Raw genomic sequence first — 23,879 nt, 5'->3', positions numbered from 1 at the left:
GCACAGCCTTCTGGTGTATCTGCCACTCCTCCCAGTTTTATACTGTCTGCAAACTTGCTGAGTGTCCACCCTGCCCCACCATCCAGGTCATTAACGACACCGGCACCAGTAATGATCCCTGCACTACGCCAATAGTGACCAGCCTGCAGGTGGACTTTGTGCTGCTTGTCACAATCCCATGTGCCAGGCAGCTCAGCCAGTTCTTAATCCTCCTGAATGTTTGCCCCTACCTAAGCTGGATTTCATGAGTTTCCCTATGAGGGCAGCAAGGACGACAGCACCAAAAGCCTTGCTAAAAGTCAAGGGAAACGACATCCACTGCTTTCCCCTTTTCCTTAAGATAATCATTTCATCATAGTCTCAAATCTGATTTTATCTTCATTTCTTCAAAATCATTCAGAAGCAGTTGCTTTGGATTATTTGTCATTGTTTCATGATGCAATTACCACTGTATCACAATGTTAATTACATCTCTAGGCCTGAATTTCACACAAACCTCTAATCTGACCACACACTGCTGGAAGGAACACAGCCTCTCAAATTATTTTGTTTGACTCCAAGTTAGCAGGATACTCAGGAAAACAAATATTTACAAGGCACAGAACATTTGTTACATTTGGAATAAAAGCAACAGAACAAACCTAAGTGACTTACCTTCAACTCAAGAACCTTACTCTAAAAGAGAGGACATATATATATGTACCTACAATAATGGACTTAATGCTTACTTCTTTGCAAGAGCTCTTCTTTCTTCAGGTGTGTAATCTAGAGATCCTATTGCTCCTTCACCTTTGGTGGGCATAAATCCAATAATGGCTAATAAAGCTGTTCTTACTAAAATGGGAAAACAGAGATACAAACAAGGTTGAAGAAACAACTGTTATTTCATCTCACTCTACACTCAGTATAGAGAAGCTGCACTTTTGCCTGTAAAACTTCATTTTGTCCAAAGAAGCAGTTTGAATTTCATACAAGCAGCACTGGGGGTTTTTTTTGTGCACAGCAAGGTTTTCTTCATTGTTTAAAACATCACAGAACACATAAAAGGTAAGGACTTATTCTACCATCAGCCAACACATAGAAAAGATAAGCTGTCACAGAAATATTTCATCAATAGAAAGATTAGAGTTCCAGACTTTAAAAACTAGTTCTGAAGAAAAAAAGGTAAGGCAGAATTAACATATAAACGGGGATGAAAAGAAGAGGAGGATTCTTCTTTCTGTGTGTGTTTTCTATTAGAAGTCAATTCTGCAATTTAGTGCAGAGAAGCTCCGTGGTTTTCTTTTAGGCAGCATACTGTACAATTTGTTCCTTTTATGTCACTGTGCTGGGGAAGGAGCTTAAACACTAATAACAGGTCATAACAGAACTGGCATTTAAAACATCTCTTTTGACAATGATTCCATTCTGTTGCATGTAGTCACGAAATTTAAGAACTCAGAACCACTTTGCTAGTAGATTTCATACATCAAATATCACAGGAAAGTAAGTACCAAAAAATACAGATAGGATGTTGGATGCTGTCATCCCTCTCGAGTGTTCAGAAGTACAGCATCAAAGTTAAAAGCTGACCAGACTCTTATCAATATGCAAGCTGGTTTTAGTGATTATAAAAAATGGAGTAAAGTAACAGTATTTGATGTATTTTATAAGAACAATTTATAAAAAACCCAAATAGTGTTTTAAGTAGTCTGAGAATTCTTAATGCTTGAGCATCCAAATAAATAAAAAGTTACCATCACCCCTCAGTTTCTCAACCCTTTCAACTCACACTTACTTAATACCATTCCCAAATCTCCCTATCTTGCTCTTTCATGACTTCACATTTCTCCCTTACTTTTAGTCCCTAAAAATCTGTCTCCTTTTCCACCACACATATTCTTTGTGATTCTTCTTTCAGTCGAAAGCTCAATAGACAGAAGCAACATTTTCCAAATAATTGTTACTTACTACTCCATGAAGGTTGCCAGGTTTCAGGATGATGCCCTGAGATGCTTAAACAGATTTTCTTCCCCACTTCAAACCTGCCATTGGCCTTTAAAGCAAGAAGGAGGATATAATAAAACATGCTGGAAGTTAACTCTTGGGTTTTGGTACAAGTTGTAAAATCATCATCTAACGAATCTATATGAAAACAACACTTGATAATTATATTACTGCCAACCTCACAAAACTGGCCTTCAGCTTTCTGAACAAAGCCTGCCATCTGCTTCTCCGTGCATGAAGAAACCCTTAACTGATACCTCATATGTCCCAGTGTGACATGGTGGCTTGGCTGTTGCTCCTGAAACCCACACATCACATGCAGGGAGCCTGGAAAGCTACAGCTCTAGAAAATTATGCACAAATGTGTGTTTCTGCCCTAAATCACAGGCCTGCCTTCCTAGATGTGACCAAGATGGCCCATGGAGAGAACAGGTTAGACAATCCCATCAGGAATGTGACTACTCCAGGAGAAAATTTCCATTTATTACGTGTGAAGCTTCATGTACTCTCTTGGTTTCAGCTGAGGTAGAGTTAATTTTCTTCCTAGTAGCTGGTAGAGGACTGTGTTTTGGGTTTACACTGAAAAGAATGATGGTAATACAGAGATGTTTTGGTTATTGCTGAGCAGTGTTTGCACAGCATCAAGGCCTTGTCTGCTTCTCATTCTGCCTTGCCAGCGAGTGGGCTGGGGAGCACAAGAATCTGGGAGGAAGTACGACCAAGACAGCTGACCCCAACTAGCCCAAGGACTATTCAATACCATAGGATGTCATGCCCAGTATATAAACTGGGGTGACTTGGCAGAGAGGAGCCAAATACTGCTTGGGCATCCATCATTCAGAGAATGGTGGGCAACTGCAATGAGTGTGGGTTTTCTTCTCTTGGATTTTATCTTTCTCTCTCTCTGTTACATTTCTTTCCATTACTGTTATTATTATTGTTGTTGTGATTATACCTTATTTTCATTTTAGTTAGTAAATGATTTTTATCTCAACCCATGAGTTTTAGTTTCCTCCCTCCAATTCTCCACACCATCCCACTGTGGGGGGCTGAGCGAGGGGCTGCACGGTGCTTTGTTGCTGGTTGGGGTTAAACCATGGCATGTAACTACAGAATACCAAAGCCACTTTGAAAGACTTCTAGTCTAAAATTAGCAGTGTTAATTGCCACCTTGCTTACAGAAATAACATCACTTGAAATGCCAAGAATCTCTCTCTCAGACACCTATGGTTAAATTGATCATATATAAAGAGAAAAACCAGTAAGCATACTTACTGTCAGCAAAATAATGCTGGGTGGTTTCATGGGATATTCAGGTGGTAGCACTATTCGACCATGATAAATCCCTCCATCAAAATCTGAATCTGGAGGGCCTCTAACAGTAAAGTGCCATTCAAAAAGATTATCCTAAAATATCCCCACCAAAGGGAGAAGGAAAAAACACAAACAAAGCAAAAGAATGGTGTGTCAAAAGTAGGCAAGTAAACGTTGTTTTCTTGAACAAGGTCAAGCTAAAGAAACAGTGCACAGCAGGAGCTATAAGAGGTCAAAAGCAAATGAAGATTGAGGCAACCAACACAGGACAAAGTTTCTGGGAAAATTCAGTCTGTGACCCACTGAATAATTACTACTGAAGAACTGAGTGGAGACTCATCCCAAGAAACAGCATTAACGACAGCCTCCCCAAAGCCCCTGCCATGACCAAGTCAACACAGGGACTTGGCTCACACCCCAAGAGAATTCTCATCCTCTTCTACTTCTCCATAAACAATTTTGAAACAGCTAATGTGCCCTTACCGCATAACAGGTACACTCCAAAATCTGGAAGATTGTTTTCACTGGACATATGACTTCTCTTTAAGCACTGTTTCTTTGAGGTTCAATGTTTGGCTTTGTATATCCGATCTTATGATGCCCACAGCTTCCTATTTCCAAGCAGAACAACTCCCACTGTTAGGACAGCAGCCCGAATGAGGCTTGCTGTCAGTGAAAAAGATCTCTCAACTAATGCTGAACACTGGTATCACAGGGCTGGGACTGCACACCCAGTTACTTTTTTCAAGGACGAGAGGTAACTGTCAAAATTTCCAGCATTTCCTTTTGTCTGCCACTGTTGTAACTCAGAAAGAAACACCTTCATGTAAGTCTAGATGATCTCTAAAGGACTAGATGATCTCTAAAGATCTCTTCCAATCTCCACCATTCTATGATTCTAAAGTCACAAGTAATAACATGAATTAAACTTCATATTTCACCACAGGAAGGGGAAATAAAAGGTGCAGACAAAAACTAGATGATATGTGTGTTTTAGAGCACTGTGGCACATGCTATTTTCTGTGCAAAGCTAAATCAAATCCCTACACCCTCCAGCAGGTCAAGCCCCAGCCTGTACTGGTGAATGGGGTTGTTCCTTCCCAGGTGCAGGACTCTGCACTTGTCCTTGTTGAACCTCATGAGGTTCCTCTCTGCCCAACTCTCCAGCCGATCTGTTTAACCTTCTAACCATCGAAACCTCACTGTCCTCTCAGCCGAAAACCGTAAGTGTTTAGAGGACTTAAAGAAGCCACTGTTTAAGCTTCTCTTACAATGCATCCAGAATTGCCACTTTGCATAGGTTTTCTGTATGCAAAATAGTGAACCCTCATAGATCAACTAGGCTTTATGTGTTTCTTGTTGAGCAACTTAGCAACTGAGACAGACGTCAGGTTTGGGTATAAAAAGCTTAACTTAAACATAATGAACTTATGTAGTCTCAGTAAGGAGAAGGACAAATAAACATATTACACCTATGTGATAAAATTACTCAGGTGCAACATAAAATCAGTATTATGTACTTTCACTAACAACTTGGGACTATAATACTATTGAAGTGCAATTTTGCTGTTGATTTCATAGGAGGAAAGGCTGCGGGAACTGAGGCTGTTTAGTCTGGAGGAGACTGAGGGGGGATCTTATTAACATTTACAAATATCTAAATGGTAGGTGTCAGGAGGTTGGCACATCCCTTTTTTCTATAGTAGCTAGCAACAGGACAAGGGGTAATGGGATGAAGCTGGAACACAAAAAGTTCCACTTAAACATAAGAAAAAACTATTTCACTGTGAGGGTGAGGGAGCCCTGGCACAGGCTGCCCAGGGAGGGTGTGGAGTCTCCTTCCTTGGAGGCCTTCAAGACCCACCTGGACATGTTCCTATGTGACCTGATTTAGGTGAACCTGCTTCTGCAGGGAGGTTGGACTAGATGATCTCTAAAGGTCCCTTCCAACCCCTACCATTCTATGATTCTATGATTTCCATCATATGCAAAAAAAGAAATGAATCAATCTTGACAGATATACTAGTATCTAAATATATACATTGTAATTATGTGTGCATACAGATAACTTAAGGGTACAATTTTATAACACAGTCTAATTACAAGCTCTTGCAAACATATAGAGAAGCAAACCTCCAAAGGCTGTGCATGATAGTGATCTGTAGGATCCTTCAGTTCTGCAGCCTCTTTCATCAAACGTTTGACAGCTGAAAAAATGCAAGATATGGAAATAAAACCCAAAAATTAATATGCATTGCATACAGAAATATAGAAACACTTCTTAAAGAGCTCCCCTCAACTAACTAATCTGTTTTAGCACACCCCAGCTTCTTCACTGGAGTTAATAATCCAAGTAACAATGTAAATTACTCCCACTGGATAAATCTCACCAGTTATACAAGTACAAAGTTATGAAAAATATGTTTGTTGCGTGGTCACAGAGTTTCTCAAACTGAAACTGACACTAGAAGTTGTTTGACATTATTAATTGCATCCAAGACATGAGGAAAACCATAGGTGTCCTTATCAGAGTTTCAGACTTTAAACACAAGATGTGTAAGACTAATAACCCCAATCATTTATCATGTGCATCTTTTAAACAACCGCTGAAAAGCTTTATCCTGTCACCTCCTGTGACTTCTACATGACTACTCCCAAAAGAGGTCACAGTAAGCTTTGAGAAGAAATGACATGCTGGTAGTACAAGAAGATGAAGTTTTATGCTAGACTGCAAAATGCATGTGCCCAGACAGAAACATTTACCCAGGGCCTCTGTTATTTGAACCTACTAAATTCAGAACAGTCATTAGTTAGCCTCTCCAGTCTTCCACTTGAGAATCACCAGCATCATCTGTATTTACTGCATCTTCTCTTTCCTTTCCCTTTAGTAAGTTTTGTTACATCATTTGTCCTGCCAGGTGCTCTCACTAGCATCATGCATTAGTGACTAATAACTTGACCAAACTGAAGAGCAGACTAACCATAAGAACTACAGACAAGAAATTCAAGGATCATGCCTCATGAATAAAGTTAGGTAGAAAGTCATTACTCCATCCTACTTACTGGAAAAAGTGCAAATATGTTAATTCTTTAAGCAACCACATAGGAACAGGATTCCATAATCCATCCTACACATTGAGTTCAAAGTTTGGATGTCCGTCCCACACCTGTAATTATCTAACAACAAAGAAGGAGAAACACTGCTCAAATTACCTTCCTCAAATTACAAAGCCTGGTATCACCATCTGACTGTAGGCTGTGCAGCATGCTCGGAGTCCAGAGCTCTACACAATTCCACGATGCTGTGAGGGAAGCTACTCTAACCTTCCTGCAAAGGAATTTTCGTCTCAATCTACTGTGAAAAGCTCTTTTCCTTCTTGCGCTTTCTGACAGCTATAAACAACAGCTCAAAGTTTGAGAATTTAACTTCATATAATCCAAACAGCAGACAGACTGTGCAGAAATTTGCTCCTGTCAGTTGTCCCAATCCTCCTGGTGCCAGGGGAAGGTGTCAACGAAACACTCTGCAAAGCTCACAATGTCACATCACACAGGCAACAGCATTTGGACTCCACCAAAAAACTTTGTCTCTTCCATCTGTATTGAAGTTCACTAGCTCATTAGCAAGGAATAATAAAAAACCTGCCTGCATCAGAAAACAAGTTTTTGGTATCAAGTAACTTAGTGTATCTTAAGACAAAGAAGCATTTGTTTATGAAGAAAGGCTGAGAAAAAGAAGCATAGATAAATGAAAAAAGGCTTAGAGGGTTGGGGTGGTTTAGTCTGGAGAAAGACGCCCTTGTGAGACTGCATCTAGAATATTGTGTCCAGTTCTGGGCCCCTCAGTTCAAGGACAGGGAGTTGCTGGAAAGAGTTCAACACAGGGCCACAAAGATGATGCATGGAGTGGAGCATCTCCCTTCTGATGAAAGGCTGAGGGAGCTGGGGCTCTTTAGCTTGGAGGAGACTGAGGGGTGACCTCATTCATGTTCACATAAAGGGTGTGTGTCAGGAGGATGGAGCCAGGCTGTTCTCAGTGATGGCCAATGATAGGACAAGGGGCAATGGGTACAAGCTGGAACAGAAGAGATTCCAAAGGAATACAAGGAAAGACTTCTTCCCTGTTGAGGTGAGGGAGCACTGGAAGGGGCTGCTCAGATGGGTTGTGGAGTCTCCTTCTCTGGAGACATTCAAATCCACCTGGACAAGTTCTTGTGTGACTTACAACCTACATGGTCCTGCAGGGAGGTTGGATTAGATAATCTTTTGAGGTCCCTTCCAATTCTTGACATTTTGTGATTCTGTGGCTCAGAGAAGGGAAGAGATGACGTAGGTGACAACATAATCAAACCCATATTAGGAAGTATGGAAAGGGTAATGTCCCAATTCAGCAAGACTCAGTCCCCAGTACTTCATCACACAAGAAACAGCACTTTGTGCACACAAAGATGACTGCAGGATCACCAGTGAAACAAATTCATACTTAAGGGATCCAGGTTCTATGTGACAAAACCTTCCTCAAATGGACAGCAGCTATTTCATTGTACCAATTTTTAGTTCTTCTGTTCGAAAAAGTAAGTATGTAATAAACAAATAAAGAAACCCGAACCAGCTGACATAAATCTAGAGATCTAATCTTTCAAGTTGACTTATCTCATCTGGAAAAACAGGAATAAACCTGACAGCTTTTACTGCTTCAGCAAATGCCTTTTACTTTAATGCTTGCTATTATTTTTTTCTTCTTCATTTTAAGTAAGATTTAGAGGCCTACTCAGGAGAAATATAACAAAAAACATTTTCTTCCCACAGTTCTGCTGTCCAAGACAGTATAAGTAAGGATGCAATTACTTATCTAATCCAGTTTTCCCATAAATAAGTAAAACCCATAAAACATTTCTCAACTACTCATCCCACTTACACTATTAGTAAAATACAAATCACCTCTGCTACTGTTTGTCTATTGATGATGCTACTATCTACATGTTAGACAGTAATATTGGAAAAAACCTTTTAAAATGGAAACTGCACAATCAGTTTGAGACAAACATCAAGGTCCTTCAATTATATGATGCGTTGTGTCATGGATGACATTTTGGGAGACTCTCTTTAAATCCAGATGGCTTTGGTTTTCCCCTCTCTGCTCAATATCCAACCACTGAGCCAAGCGTGCCTGACCCATGGCCAGCGTAACCACAGAGTGACTTCAAAGTGTTACCACCAGTTCCTGCAGCAGCCCAAAGCACCTGGGAAGCTCCAAATTACTAATGCTCTTCACCACTTCTGCATTCCTTATTTTGCACCTATCTTTCTGAATCCTTCTGAGTTTGCAATGTTGACAATCCTCCCCATACTGCCAGTGATCACCTTATCAAACCTAAACCTGCCAGTGCTAGAACGGGCAAATGAGGAAGAGGTAAAGCTTCAATCTTGGGTGAACAGCATTGCCATTTTAAAGTCATCTCTGCCAAAATCTTAGGTAGTTTTGATACACCAAACATCATCTAGTTCAACTCCCATATGATCATTCAAAACCCACCTGGATGAGTTCCTGTGTGACCTACTCTAGGTGGTCCTGCTCTGGCAGTTGGGCTGGACTAGATCATCTTTTGAGGTCCCTACCATTCTGTGAAACCTGTGAATCATTATCTGCAGCAACCTTTCTTCATACTAGACAAAGAACACGTCTCTGTTTAAATAAAAGCAAACGGAAACAATGAAGTTGCTCATCATTCACTGCTTCAGTGAACTGTTCCCATTTTATGCTGCTCACAAGTAAGGAGACAAAACAGTTGCTCTTACAAAACTGAAATGCACGATTGAAGTACTCTGACAACTGTCTGAGGCAGCCATAAAAGCAAAATTGCTTTTATTTTTAAATTCAGTTTGACAGTTGCTTTGATTTCTGCTACAAAAACAAATGGAAGTACCACTTGCCAAGGGACAGGGCCAGCTGCTTTATATCTTCAGGATCTCATGCATATCCCTTAGCAAGACCCACAGGCCTCCTGTACTCACACAAAGTACTGACAACTGTTACAACAAAAAAAAAGGGATATTTTTAATTACTCTATTCTCTCTTTGCTCTCACCCTTAGAAACAACAGACTTCTAGTCCTCTTTTCCCCCTGAGCAGCAGGAAGCACGGGGCTCTCTCTTTGGTTATCAATTCAAAACAACTGTTCAGAGGAGAATAAGGGAGATAAAACTTAGCAAATGTAAGGTGCTTACTGAACACACTGAGACCAAACAATGTCTTCAGCTTTAATCAATTTTTAACATCGATTCAAATGGTTGTTTTTTTAGAATTCCATCATTATTTCATACATGGAAGGTACTAAGCAGCACAGCACCTACTGGCTGTTCTTTATTAATAAAGAACTGATGCATGCTTGCTGACATGGAATACTTGTCACACAAAGTACACAGCAGAGACAGAAGTATAGTTTGTAGGAAAAGCAGACAGTATATTGAAGATGACAGCTAAGAGAATCACAATCTCAGCGTGTTATGGATGCATCCAAGATCTAAAAGCGCCATCCCTGAGCGGCAAGTGCAGAGTGCAGGACACATACGCCATGCCTCCCTCAATGTGCTCTTCCTCCTCCCCCAGTGCCTTAAGTCAAATTCCAGATGAGAGTGTCTGCTGAAAACAAAAACTCCACCCAAAACAAAATAAGAAAGTGCTGTTGCTTGTGGGCTCTATGTGACAGAATCATTACAGTCGGAAGAGACCTTCAAGATCATCAAGTCTACCTACTAACCTCACACTGCCAGGCCCATCCTTAAACTAAACCATATCCCTCAGCACCAATATCTCGAGGGATGGTGACTCGACCACCTCCCTGGGCAGCCTATTCCAATGCTTAACAACCCTCTCAGCGAAAAAGTTCTTCCTAATATCCAATCTAAACCTCCCTTGGCATAACTTGAGTCACTGTAAGTATCTGTTCACAATTCTTCAAGTGCGTCCGTGCTAATACTCGCTCAGAAGAGGTGCAACGTCCCACATGCAGGAGGGAGGTTGTCACCACAACAACAGTGACTAAAAGATCCGGTGTCTGATCTCTCAGCAGGCTAAGGGTCAAAGTCCTTAGGCAAAAAAAAGTAAAGAGATTATTCCAAGTAGCTGTCTTATAAATTTCAGAAAATAGGGATGTTCCAGAAGCATGAAGAGGATGAAATCTGTGCTTTAGTCAGCTGAGCTTTAGTATTGATGGGAGAGGTTTATCAGCCATATGGTAGCAGGCTGATATACATTGACTAATCCATTTTGAAATCCTAAGACAGAAAATAGCTTGTCCTTTTATAAGTGCCAAAAATAGACATAAAAATATGAAGCAACAGCTTAAAAGGCTTTGCCTTATTGAGGCAATACAAAGAAGTCTGAGGTAGGGAGTGTGAAATCTTTGCCCTTCCAAAATTAATGGTCTTTTGACAGAATCACAGAATGGGAGGGGTTGGAAGGGATCCCTAAAGACCATCCAGTCCAACCTCCCTGCTCAAGCAGATCGGCCTAGATCAGGTCACTTGGGAACAAACTTTTGGGGAAGAAATAAAAATAAAAATCACATTCACAGCTGGTATAAGGAGACAACTTCTGGTGAATGCCCCCTCATTAACTGACAGGAGCCAGCAGCAGCTTAGCACATCACCCTCACCAAGCCCATGCCTGCAGCAGTCATGACCAGTACCTACTGCAAACCAAGAGCTGCCACAACACCAGCTGCACTGCCTCTCATTGACAGAGGCAGTTTGTTTCATGTTCTGGAGAGGTACTGTCTTTCAGATGTGTTGAGATGAACTATTGACTAGCAACAATTAGCAGCAGGACAAAGCTGTGTAGCAATTATGTGGTCTATATGAAAGCATACCAGAAAAAGCACTAGAGAGCTTAACTGATCCTCATTCATCAATCTGGTCTAGCATACCTACTCACAGAAGAGGGATCCACGTAGCCATGTATAACCACAAATGAACCTCTGCTCAGGTCATGGCTCTACAGCACAACGTGGCTTAAAAGGAAGATTAATAAAAGCAAAGGGTTCTTTTAAGAAACTTTTCCTATTTAAAATGTGTTTTCATCTACAATATTTTGGGCAAAGCCTACCATAATCATTAAAATACCTTATACAAAATCTGTACACGCTACTTGTTCTCTTCAAAACTACTGAGCAGACAGAAGCCACCATCTGCAACCACAGTTTGCTCAAGTCCAAAAGCAGATTTCAACAGGAGCTGCCTCTTATGCAGGTACAAAACAATAGTTTTCTTTACTGTGTCTCAAGGCAACACATTCCAAAATCCTAGAGCAGGACCTAAATGTTTGCAGCTTAGTTTTCCAGTTAGAACAAGAACAACAACAGACACGAGGAGAGCTACTACTTATAAAGCCTTAGAGGGCTCAGTTACCAAAATTATCCCTTCAGCCCACAGCTGACACAAGCATTTGAGAAAGGAAACACGGTGAATTTGGGTTTATGCATTTTTATGCATTTACAGCCATTAAACCCACCTTAATATCAGAGCACTCTACATTTCCATCTTAAGCCTTCAACTGAATGGCTAGTATAAGACATCATCATTAAACTGTACATGTAACAGTAACAAGACAGGAATTTGTAAAACACACATAAAACAACAAGTAATTGCATATGCATCTCTACCTGGTTAATAAGAAAAGTGCCAGACTAAATGCAATGGCTATACAAAACTACAATCAACTTGTTTTAATAAGGAACCACTGCTGAAGAAACAATATTGATTTTAAATCTTTTTTCCTTATTTATCTAATCTGTAATGACCATCTTTTTTAAGTGAAAGATTTAACACAGATTGACTGAGGAAATATCTCATTTATAATCAAATTGCAGTGATTTAAAGAATGTATGGACTTTTAGCATCTATATGGAAAGAAATAATTTAATGAATTAATATGCTAGAGAGTAAGTTAAATTTCAGGAAGCATTATTGACCTACTGTCTGAATCTTGCCAAGTAAGGCTTAGTTTGCTGTGAAACAGTGCAGGTGCTGAAAGTCGACTGAAGTAAACAGAGTTTTGTCTTGAAAACAAAAGGGACTAGTAACAACAGAGGGGATGAACATTGCTAAATTAAACCACAGCTATTTGCCCTCTCCACCTACATCTCAGGAAGGAGCACGTCATACAGCACACCACCACTGTTTCCAATGACGTGGCAAACCATAACTAGTGACCACGTTTGTGTGGCCTTGAAAATTGACACAGTCGATATATCCATCACATCTCCCTAAAAAAAGAAGGAAAACAAGTTTTCCTTCTTAATATTTTAAACTATAAAGAGCACATTGTTTACTTTGTAATTCTTCTGATCTTTCAGTTATGCAACTTGGGTGTGAGGGTGAAGGACCCAATTTAGCAATGGACATGTCATCCACATGAGGTATGTTTTGTAAACAAGCCTGTCATTTACCTTTGTAAGGGACAGGCCACCAGAATGTTACAGCTCTCCCCATCTCTCATGCTGATAATGAGGAAGTCTCATTAAAAAATAAAGCCACCAGTCATCAGAACATCATGAAGCTGATAATAACCTACTTCCCCAAACCAGATTAGAGGAAAGCAGGGGCAGGACAGTGACCAACACACAAACTCAACTAGTTCTTACAAGGTGTGGAAGGGGTTCTGCTTCAGCAGTGCGAAGCTCAGCGCAGCTGGTGAGGGGCCACTGCTCCCATGCAGCTGTACAGGAGGGCCCCTACCTGTCCTCAGTTTCCCTTCCTATGAAGCAAAACCTTCCCTTCCAGTGCTGTCTCTCAAGACATCTCACACATGTCTTGAGGCACTTCTCTTGCTTCAGTGATTCAAAAGAAAGTATAAGAGCTATAAGGAATGAATTTTAACGTGGAATTCCATGAGCAAACACACACACATATGCATGTAAACACAGCAGGCACAGCAATGCTTCTGTAAAACAAACTCAATGCCACATCGACTAAGCTGTCGCTGACAATCTGACCCCTCACACGCACCTACTTGGGAGGGCGATACCCAGAGGGACAGCGCACAGCCATCGGACATAAAGTTCAAGGGTGGGCTTCCACGATCCAGCAGAACACACAGCCCCACGTACCCTGCGTGTTTTCAACGGAATTACAGCTCCGAGGGAGTTTTCAACGCCATCGCACACAGGAGAAGCCGCCCAGCTGGCCGCCGCCCGAAGGCCGCCACTTCGCCGCCGCACTGCCCCTCCGCCACTGCCCTGGACCCCATCCCTCCTCCCCGCCGCCGCCTCGGCCCGGCCGCGGCACCTGTCCCGCCGCCGCGCCCCGGCAGCAGCCCCCGAGCCCTCCGACCACCGCGGCAGCCCCGGGGCGGGCACACCCGAGCGCCGCGAAAGGCAGCGGCCCGGGCAGCCGGCGATACACGACCGCGTACCCCCGCCCGGCCGTGGCCTGCAGGCGAGCCCGGCGCCCGCTCCCCGGCGCTCGCCGCGCTGCCTACCCGGGCTCTTGAGGTTGTAGCGGGCCTCCATGACAGCGGGTACCGCTGCTACACTCCCTCCGCAGCGTCTCCGGTAGCGCGGGCCGGGGCAGGGGGCGGAGGAGGAGAAAGGCCAGGCCCAGGCCAGGCCCGGCCCAGCCCGCCTCGCCTCGAAAACTCCCCTGACGTGGCAGCGGCGCCGGCCCCGCCGTGCCCGCGGAGGGAGGCACCTGCCGCGCCGGCACCGCCCCCGGAGCTCGCTGCTCCCGCCCCCGGCCGGCGCCCGCCGGGCCTTGGAGCAGCCCGCCCAGCCGGGGCAGGATGGAGCAGCCGAGGCACGCTGCGGGGAGTGGTGGCTATGGCTCCTAGGGTTGTGTCGCGCAAATGAAAACTGACACGCTGGCCGCCGCTCTGTGTCGTAGCGCGGAAGAAGCAGCCAGCTTCCAGCAGCGATGGCCCCGCGGACCCCCGTCTCTTCTCTGCTTTCAGGGGACGCAGAGGGCATTTCCACGGCTGAGGTCAGGGAGTGAGGTGCTGCAGGATCTCGTAGTATGACTAGATTGGTTAGAAAGAAGATTGATTTACAATACAGGGCTTCCAAGACACTGACAGCCCTGCCCAAAAGATTTAACCATACTATAAGACCTCATAGCACCTTGTTTGTTGCTTTTCGGGATCATGAAAGACTGAAATAGTGTCCTATGCCAATGATTCAGGCAAGAATTACCAGCAAATGCTTGATATAATGGGTAGATGACCTTTTCCATGTCACAATGCCAGAGGGATATTTCTTTTCATCTACAGTTTCATTTGTTTGCCACCTGGCTACAGCCAGAGTGCTCTGTATAGCACTCTGAAGAATTTATAGCTAAGGAAATATATACATTGATCATAATGACAGCACTCCCAGTCTCCCTTCAATACCAGCTATATATAAGAAATATGTCAGAGCTTTTATGTGCTTGTCTTCAACAGCATAAGCTTGAAACTCTTCTCTCTAGTCATGAATTTGCCTTAATTTTGTCTGCCTTACTTTTCTATGCCTCCTAATCATTTTTGTTTCATGTTTTCACATCTTAGTTCTCTGTTCTTCTGTCCTTGAACAACAACAGAAAACAGTTGTAAACAAAGACACTGGAGTAGGTTATATTTTTTTCACATCCTCATGTTCTCAGAATTGCAAAACAAGGCGTTACTCTTCCCTTTCCTGTTCTGCTGCACAGCCATGTTCTGGTAACAGGAATAAACAAAGCAAATGTACTCCACTTTTACAAGCAGCTGAATTTTCAGAGGGGCAACGTGATCTTCCTTTTTACAAGACAAAACGCTACAAATCATGTAAAGCATAACATATATAGCAGAAGAAAAGGGATGGTCTCAGACCTTGGGGTTCCCTGTTAAACTAAAAGCACCTCAGGGTACATTTAATGGCTGACATCTCTTGATGACGCCTCAGCATTTCTGGATAACAATGGCTGATCTGACTGCTCAAGATGGTGAGCCCCAGGCACTGGGTAGCATGCTTACAAAGTATTTTTGTCAGTCTCAGCAAGTATGTCACAGAATCATGGGATCTTAAGGGTTGGAAGGGACCTAGAAAGATCCTCTAGTCCAGCCCCACTATCAGAGCAGGACCACCTAGAGTAGGTCACACAGGAACTCATCCAGGTGGGTTTGGAATGTCCCCAGAGAAGGAGACTCCACAACTCTTCTGGACTTTCCTCATTTGCTGTGGAGCCATGTTGCTGTGCAGCAGGAGAAGGGCCATCTGTGACTACATCTCACCCATCCCCAAAGTAGGAAAGCAGTATTTTGCATTAGGAGATCTGAATTTCCAAATTGGATATGTACTTTGATACAAGGTAATTTTTAAATGGCATTATAATGTGAATAATGGCATGAATCGAGAAGAGGTAGCTGTTATGAACTAGTTAAGAGTAATGTGGAGTTCAGCTTTCCCTCCTGGGCTCTGGCCTTTGACCGTGGTCACACTCACGGTGTCATTTTATATAGTTCAGGGAGGATGCACCTGCAGTTAACATAAACTTGAGCTTTTAGCTAATAAAGAAATAGGCAGTCACTGGAACCACATGGCAGCTAAGTACTGTTGAAGATAAGATGAATAAAGTAACAGAAATGCACCCATCAGATGTACACATTTTCCCCACTGAAGTAAGCTCCACTGTTGCCTGGCGATGTGACACAAGCACTAGCAGTACAAGACCACTTTCATTTTCAGACCTATTATAAGACAGCGCTGCAGGAGGTGAATGCTGCCAGGTGAAACTGACAGTTCTTGTGAAGTAGTCAGGGTACAGGTAGAAATCAGGGGATTAATCCCCAGCCCCATACGTCAGCAGCTCCTTGGAGCAGAGGAGGAGCAGGCCCTGCAGAGTTCTGGCACAGCCAGTGTTGTCAATCCAGAACAGCTGCCTCTCTCTACTTCCTGCTTCTGGACAAAAATGCCTTTTGCATTTGTTTTTGTCTGCCTTTTGTTTAGACTTTTGCACAGAGAAGCCATTTTGTGCTAGAAGGTGGGTTTTTTAAAACCAAACACCCAACATAGTAGCAAAATTGCAGTCAAATCCTACATGTTGGCAGCACTTGTGTAGCTCGTGTATCCTGTCATATGATCTAACTTGGTGAAAAAATAAACATGTTCAGCTGAAGCACATAGAAACTGAAACTTTGGCTGAACATTACTGCAAGGAAGTTATTTACTACCATACCGAATCCTTGCAGAAAAACCACAGAACAAAATCACAGAATCTTAAGGGTTGGAAGGGAACTCAAAAGATCATCCATTGCAACCCCCCTGCCAGAGCAGGACCACCCAGAGTAGGAACATAAGAGGTTCCAAAGAAACACAAGGAAAAACTTCTTCCCTGTTCAAGTGAGGGAGCACTGGAAGGGGCTGCCCAGATGAGTTGTGGAGTCTCCTCTGGAGACATTCAAACCTCACCAGGACAAGTTCCTGTGTGACCTACTCTAGGTGGTTCTGCTCTGGCAGGGGAGTTGGACTGGATGAGCTTTTGAGATCCCTTGCAAACCTTAAGATTCTGTGGTTTTCATATTTATGTATAGCTGCATCTGATACACATAGTTCTCTATAGCTGATAGAAATGTATCATGCATTTCCCCTCAGTTTAAATATTTCAGTTGATAGAACCTCTTATTTTTAACAGTATGACTCTTGATGAACTGTCCTTAAAGGTCCAAGAGTGGAGCTTGACAGGCAGGAATGGGAATTGGAGTTTGGCATGTGGAGTTCTGGAAGGTGGACACTAAGAAGCCTCCAAGAGAGAATTATTCATGAAACCTCATTTTTCTCTTGGAGGCAGACCACCTCTGTGACACAGGGGTTCAGTTTATGTACTTGGGTCTGATGCATCAGCATATATTCTTGCAGATCCCTGGGAGTTAAGCTTGGTACTGTGACACTGAACTATTATTTATTTCCCTGTGAAAGTCAAATAATTTTGTGAGGAAATGCACATTTCAACAGTGTGGAAATGAACTAAATGTTAAGTGATTACCTGAAGCCAGTTCAGAGTGGGGTTTGTAGGCTTTTTAGGCTGTCTCAGCTACAAATCATTTCTTCTAGAGGAGGTCTGAGTTCACAAAAGCTTATGAAAAGACAATAGTTCTTTGTACAAAGCATTCACACCCTGCTTTCACCAATTCACAAAACATAGAGTGGTTTACTTCATTTATAATACTGCCTTTTCACTACAGACAGTTGGCTGCAGAATTAAACTCTAATGGAAGTAAGGAATCTAATACTAGTATGCCTACATTATCAGTGGGAACAGTTATGACTCATTTGGAAGAGAGAGAATTATTGTGCTCATTGGTGACTAATACAGTCTCAGCTTTTAAAATCCTTCATGTGAAAGCAGACCTGGTAAATCTGGATTCAACAAGTGCACTTCCTCCTCACCAATGAAAACAAGCAGATTGTTGTGTAACCAATGCCCCATAGCAATTGCACAGATGCATTGGTGCTTCTCAGGAAAGCCATTACTGGCTTGTCTTCAAGTGTAGTTCTAAAGAACCATCTCACAAAATGGGTGGCTTTGCCAGCTGGCTCTTAATTAGCATTATTTCAGAAATGCAAGGAAGTAAATGAGAGAAGAAGTTACCAGATTGCTGTAACCACTCAAGCAAGCGAGTGCCTGATCAGGACCATCAGTGCAGAGCTTATGGAACATCTTGCAGCAGTGCACACTATGTGAAGAGAGAATAAAAGTACATATTTTTCACCCTTTTTTTTAACCCTTGAAAAATAGGAAGAGTCATGGCAGTGACTTGACTCACTCCCATCTGGCAGCATCATTGTAATAGTTCAGATGGTTTCTGGTTCAGAGGAAACCTGCAAAGTCACAAGTCAAAGCTGAAGCTGCTATTCCAGTGACTCTGTAACTCTGTATTTCCCCAATCTTTAGCGACTACAGATAACGCCAGAAATTTTCACTGGTGTGTATTTACTGTACAAATTGGAGAGAGACAGAGAGAGATGGAGAGTAGTTGTGAACTACTCTAATGAATTTTGTTCCTGTGTCACTATTTAGGGAGAAAATACCAGGCCTAGCCTTTGACTCATGCAGTCAGTTTTACATGATCCTCCCTCTTCAGAGCTGCAGGTCCCATATTTTGTGTCACTTTTTCCATATGTGAGTTGCTCCCCATACCCCTTCACTTGAACTTACTCCTGTAAGCTTCCTTCTGGGAAGAGAGACTCTGTCTTCACAACTACACGGCAGCCAGAGAGAAAGTGTCAGGATTATGTCTGTTGGACTGCCATCAAAAAGTCTTTCCACCCCATCCATTCCAGAAATGTTACTCATGACTCTAATGTGAACTTGCATATACCTGCTTGCACACAGCTCCTACTGACTCAGCAATGGGTATGAACAGGCTCTTAATTTAAAGCTGCTCAAAAAGTGTTTTACAATTGGTGTAACGATGATTACAACTTACTATGTCATTAACCAATATTGAATTAAGTCATCTCTACCAGCCTCCTGTAGACATCTGGGACACCTAGGAGTTTCTCAGATAGTGGAAATCATAGAATGGTAGGGGTTGGAAGGGACCTTTAGAGATAATCTAGTCCAACCCCCCTGCAGAAGCAGGTTCATCTAGATCAGGTCGCAAATCTAGGGCTTGATTTGATTGCATACACATAAGCAACTGTTCCCATATTAGGTATCCTAAGGTATGCCAGATGTCCATATGGAGCAGAAAGATATGATATGATATGATATGATATGATATGATATGATATGATATGAGATACTGGCACCGTTCTGAACAAAGCAGTAGCTGAAGGCCAGGAGGAGTGCCTACAGTACCTTCAGTGCCACAAGGGACCCTCATGGGCAACTGGACTAAACCCTAAATCATACAAGTCAAGAGCCCAGAGAGTGGCCCTGCTGGCCACATTAACCCCAACTGCACTGCCTGCTAGCTCTGCAGGTTCAGCTGCTTGGGCTCCACGGCCCTGCCCAGGATGGACCCAGCCCCATAGCCTTAGCTCAGCACTCCCAAGGTATTGCTATGCCATGACAAAGGGCTACTGAGCATGGCAAGATAAGGCAGAATAAGAGGCATGTAGGGTTGTTGGGATAAAGTCCAGAAGTAAAACACCAATGTGAAAAGGTATAAAATGCTGGAAGGGAAAAGCTGAGTCAGAAAATGGCAGTTTGGTGACACTGGCCAGTGAAGGAGTCTTCTTCACCTGATGAGTCAAGAAGAGGTAAGCATGTTAATGTTTAGCCTAGTAGCTTGCTAGTCATAGCCACCTGTATCACTTTGCACTTTTAAATTGTGTGTATCTGCTTGCAGAGTTTTTTTGCAGATGGTGGCAGGTGTATAGCAAAGTGACTCATGAGGGGTACAGATTGGCAGGGGATGCAGGCTGCAGAGGAACTGTGCTACTCTGAAAGAGCAATAACAACTGCTGAAATTGTGCAGTCTGGTGTTGTCATAACTATACAAATTAGAGATTTATAGCTTGGATTTTATGTGGGCTTTTAATGGCAGCAATATAAAGAAGGCACAGAAGGAATGAGCTCCTCCTGTTGTGAGGAACTTTTAACGATGCAATCAGTTCATGGGAGTGAGGAGCTGCTGTAGGAGAGGGTACACTGAGAAAAGCAGGAAAGACACTGATAAGCTATCAAAAGAACACTAAATTTAAAACCAACACTCAGGTTTCTGCATAATGAGCTTTATGAAGAATTGCAGGAGATGGAATTGACTGCTGCTTTACAGATAGAAAATGTGGAATTGAACTATGAAATGAAATTGCTGAAGGAACAGGACTGGAAACAGTGCTGAGCAAGGGGAACAGGAACGGTAGGAGAGAGCTGATTCATGTGCCTCTGCTGCACAGCTTACATTCAGCACTCGGGATGTGAGACCAGACAGCATGATGAATGGCACTCTGGCAGTCAGAAGAAGTTCAAGCAGCTGTGAAGGGAGTATTGAAAGAAAAGCAATTTGTGGATCAGACCATTTGGCTCGACAGAGGATGACTCAGTCTTTGAAAAGGGCACTGCAGAAAAGCAGAGTACGGTTCCACCTATCAGTGCAGGGTTTAGAGACAAAGATCTTGGCCTCTGGGACCTCTTGATTTGGCTGTACTGGATTTCCCAGAAGTCACACCCCTGTTCTCTCTGTATCTTGCTTTGCAAAAGGAATTGAAACAGACTGCATTTCCTGTGGCTGATGGCTCTGGCTGTTACTAAAGTAGTCCCCAAAACTGATGTAGATGTGCATCAACAACAGGGGAGAATTCAGTCAGTAGCTGACTTCACCTCAGAACAAATAGGAATTGTATCACAGGTGTCAGGTCCCTTGAATGATAAGACTGCAAAGTGGAGTTTCTAGAAACCCCAGGAGTGCTTATTAAAGATTTTACCTTTATTGCTAGGACATCCATCACTCCCTTCAATTAGGCAGTTTTATCAGGAGCACTGGACGAACCCCAGCTGCTGAAGAGAACTTACAGCATCGGGTGTGAAGGAGTCTGCCAGCATTACTGGCTCCCAGACTGCTGGATGGTTGTTTTTTCTGGAATAACAGAAAGCTAAGGATGGACTAGGCCAGTGTTGATAAAGGAAGTGTGCACTAGGTATGTGACTTGGGTTTTATGTGGGAAAATAGGAGCAAGGATGAAGCCCAATTTGGAAGACAAAGAACATGAACTTGTGGTACTGTCAGAGTGGACACCTACCTGATTATACATAAACACCTAAATGCAAACATGAGCTCATCAGAAGTTCACAGTGCTGATGAGAAAGTGAGTTAAGACTGTAACATTCCCCACTGCTAGCACTCTCAAGGAATTAACAGGCTCATCACAACTTATACTCCTTTTGATTGACAAACTGAGGTTTCTCTTGCACATAGACTGTTTGCTCCCCTCATGCAGAGGATACAGGACATTGCTGCTTTCTTGCTGCAGAAATCCATTTCTGATGCCAATGTGAATGTGTTTGTGCTGCTTTACACTTAAAATTTCTACCAACACTGCCCTTAATTGAGAATCCAGAATGGCATTTAGAATCATAGAATGGTAGGGGTTGGAAGGGACCTTTAGAGATCATCTAGTCCAACCCCTCTGCAGAAGCAGGGTCACCTAGATCAGGTCACATAGGAACATGTCCAGGTGGGTCTTGAGGACCTCCAAGGAAGGAGCCTCCACAACCCCTCTGGGCAGCCTGTGCCTGTAGCTAGTAGCAGGACAAGGGGTAATGAGATGAAGCTGGAACACAAAAAGTTCCACTTAAACATCAGAAAAAACTATGTCACTGTGAGGTGAGGGAGCCCTGGCACAGGCTGCCCAGAGGGGTTGTGGAGGCTCCTTCCTTGGAGACCCACCTGGACATGTTCCTATGCGACCTGATCTAGGTGACCCTGCTTCTGCAGAGGGGTTGGACTAGATGATCTCTAAGGTCCCTTCCAACCCTACCATTCTATGATTAAGCTCTGTGGGCTGCTGCCTATTGAATTACTTACAGAGATTTCCTCAACAACGAGTTGTTGGAATCAATCTTTTATAGTTACTCAGTTCCTGGCTTTATGGGATACTAAACTGGTGTCTGAATTTTCTAAACCAGTGTTTTGAAGAGATATGGCTATTTTATTAATGGCCTCCATTACATCTAAGCTGTTTTGATGCTATATAGAAGCGGTGCCTTACCAAGCAGGTATTTTAAAAATACTGCACTATTTGGGAAGTGATTACTCCTTGCTAAAGGTATCTCAAGATTGCTGTGTCAGAATTGTGTCTTGTAGCACATGGGGTATTTCACCCCTTTAAAATTAAGACAGGGATGCCAATAACATTTAAAAAAACCCCAAAATTTGAAATAATGATGTTCTTCAAAAAAAACAAACCAATATTTCATGCCTGACTCAGTGCTCAATCACTTCAGCTAGAACAAGGAAATCTAAAGTACTAATTGGAAACTGGAGACATTCAAAACCCACCTGGAAGAGTTCCTGTGTGACCTACTCTAGGTGGTCCTGTTCTGGCAGGGGGGGTTGGACTAGATGGTCTTTCAAGGTTCTTTTCAACCCTGAAGCTTCTGTGAATCTGTGAAAATCATTACTCAGAACACATTTTCACCTACATTGAAAAAAAAATCAAAGTTAAACAGTAAAACTAACGCATTTTTAACAGTGTTTTGATTTTATCATTGAATGTATTTGAAACATAAGTAATCTGACAGGAATTATGCTTCATCTAATAATATCCAATTAGAAATTTTCTCTGTTAGCTAAAGTCACCTTCAGTAAATTATGCATCATAACCTATGTTAAATTCTGAAGGGGATTACAAGAACTAACCTAATTGTCTTAAATAAGCTGTTGGTTTCAAAATACAAGGGTGTGCATGACTACATAAAAGTCAGGTCAAATATATGGAAACTACATTCTCTGGTTATGACTCATACCATAGAAAGTAGTATGATGACATACTTTATTAAAGATAATCCAAAAAAACAACAAAGTGTGCTCCAGCCTGGTAGATGTTCTTTGCCCCACAGCCACCTGTACTTGAAGGACTGAAGGGAAAAGGACAGAGATTGTCACTCAATAGCGGGGCTCAACAAAATGAAAAACAAAGTTGTGGCCAGAAATTATGGAATGAAAGTCCTGTGGACTGGAGAGCTGTCAAAAGGTGGCCCTTACTCACCATTGCTGTGGTGAACTCTGAAGACAGCTTTGCACTTCTTTAACTGAGGGGTTGGTAAGAAGAGCTGCTCAGGCTGTGACAGCACCTAAAGGAATTTGAGCTCCCTGTATTTTTGAAACATTCTGCTTTGATTGCGGCTACTGCTGTTATCCTTCACACTGGCACCAGGACCACACTTCTGGCTTCACTCAATGTTTCTCACCTTCCTGAGCATCTAAAACTGCGTTATTTACCAAGTGAGCCTTCATGGACCTGAGCTCCACCTACTGACTAGGACCTTTTTCTAAGAACTCCACCTATGTTCAACACACTCATGCCAGAAGAGCCAGTTTGCTCCAACAAGATAAGTTACATATATCTGGCAGCAGTAAAGGGCTTGGAAGCTACTGGTCTCTCTTGTGGCAGATGTTTGTGCGGAGAGCATCTACACTCATGTTGTCTCTCCCAGCTCCCATATTCAGTATAGTACCAGAGCTTCAAGATGTGTCAATAAATAGCATACAGGAACTCTGCGTTTGCATTCAAACTACAGCTGAATGTAGACTTGCACAGCCCAGGTTAAACTCCTGCTTGTTCAAAAGAAGCCAGCAAACACCAGGGGCTCTCACATCACTGACAGACGTGCAGGATTATGCCTGACCTTGGTACAAGAAAAGTTTCAAATGCCATCCTGTTTCAATGCCTGTCTCCAGGGCTATCTCAGTTAGGTGAAGATTAGTTGTGACTGAGGAAGGTACAGCTTCCCTTACTGTTTCTGGTGTATGGCAAGCTGCCTCCCACTCAGGTCAAGCTCTTCCCACTCCCAAGAGCTGCTGACAACATTGCTGGATCACGCGTGCAATTGGTTTGTGGCGAGACTGGGGAAAAAAAGGACTTGTTCTTCCAACTAGAAACTAAACTTTTGTGTCATTAA

At 42.8% G+C, this 23,879-nt stretch overlaps 1 protein-coding gene across 5 annotated transcripts in view; it reads right to left on the bottom strand.

The window, feature by feature from the left end:
- The window catches only part of UBE2J1 (ubiquitin conjugating enzyme E2 J1), a 38,537-nt gene extending 14,745 nt beyond the window's left edge, over nucleotides 1-23,792 (bottom strand). The window contains exons 1-6 of one of the 5 annotated variants that reach the window (XM_061989396.1): nucleotides 22,967-23,792; nucleotides 22,258-22,396; nucleotides 5,434-5,507; nucleotides 3,262-3,393; nucleotides 1,951-2,035; nucleotides 729-834 (exon numbers count right to left, since the gene is read on the bottom strand). In XM_061989396.1, the coding sequence (XP_061845380.1) occupies nucleotides 729-834; nucleotides 1,951-2,035; nucleotides 3,262-3,393; nucleotides 5,434-5,493 (383 nt within the window). In that variant the 5' untranslated portion in view covers nucleotides 5,494-5,507; nucleotides 22,258-22,396; nucleotides 22,967-23,792. Of the gene's footprint in view, nucleotides 1-728; nucleotides 835-1,950; nucleotides 2,036-3,261; nucleotides 3,394-5,433; nucleotides 5,508-13,307; nucleotides 13,390-13,779; nucleotides 13,971-22,257; nucleotides 22,397-22,966 lie in introns of those variants that run through there. The other 4 variants (XM_061989397.1, XM_061989394.1, XM_061989393.1 and 1 more) reach the window with 4 other exon arrangements.
- Between the last annotated feature and the right edge of the window lie 87 nt (nucleotides 23,793-23,879).

This window comes from Colius striatus, chromosome 2 (genome assembly GCF_028858725.1).
Source record: "Colius striatus isolate bColStr4 chromosome 2, bColStr4.1.hap1, whole genome shotgun sequence".
Classification (NCBI taxonomy): Eukaryota; Metazoa; Chordata; class Aves; order Coliiformes; family Coliidae; genus Colius; species Colius striatus.
The sequence above is the reverse complement of the archived record's forward strand: the minus strand, read 5'-3'. Positions and strand labels throughout refer to the sequence as shown.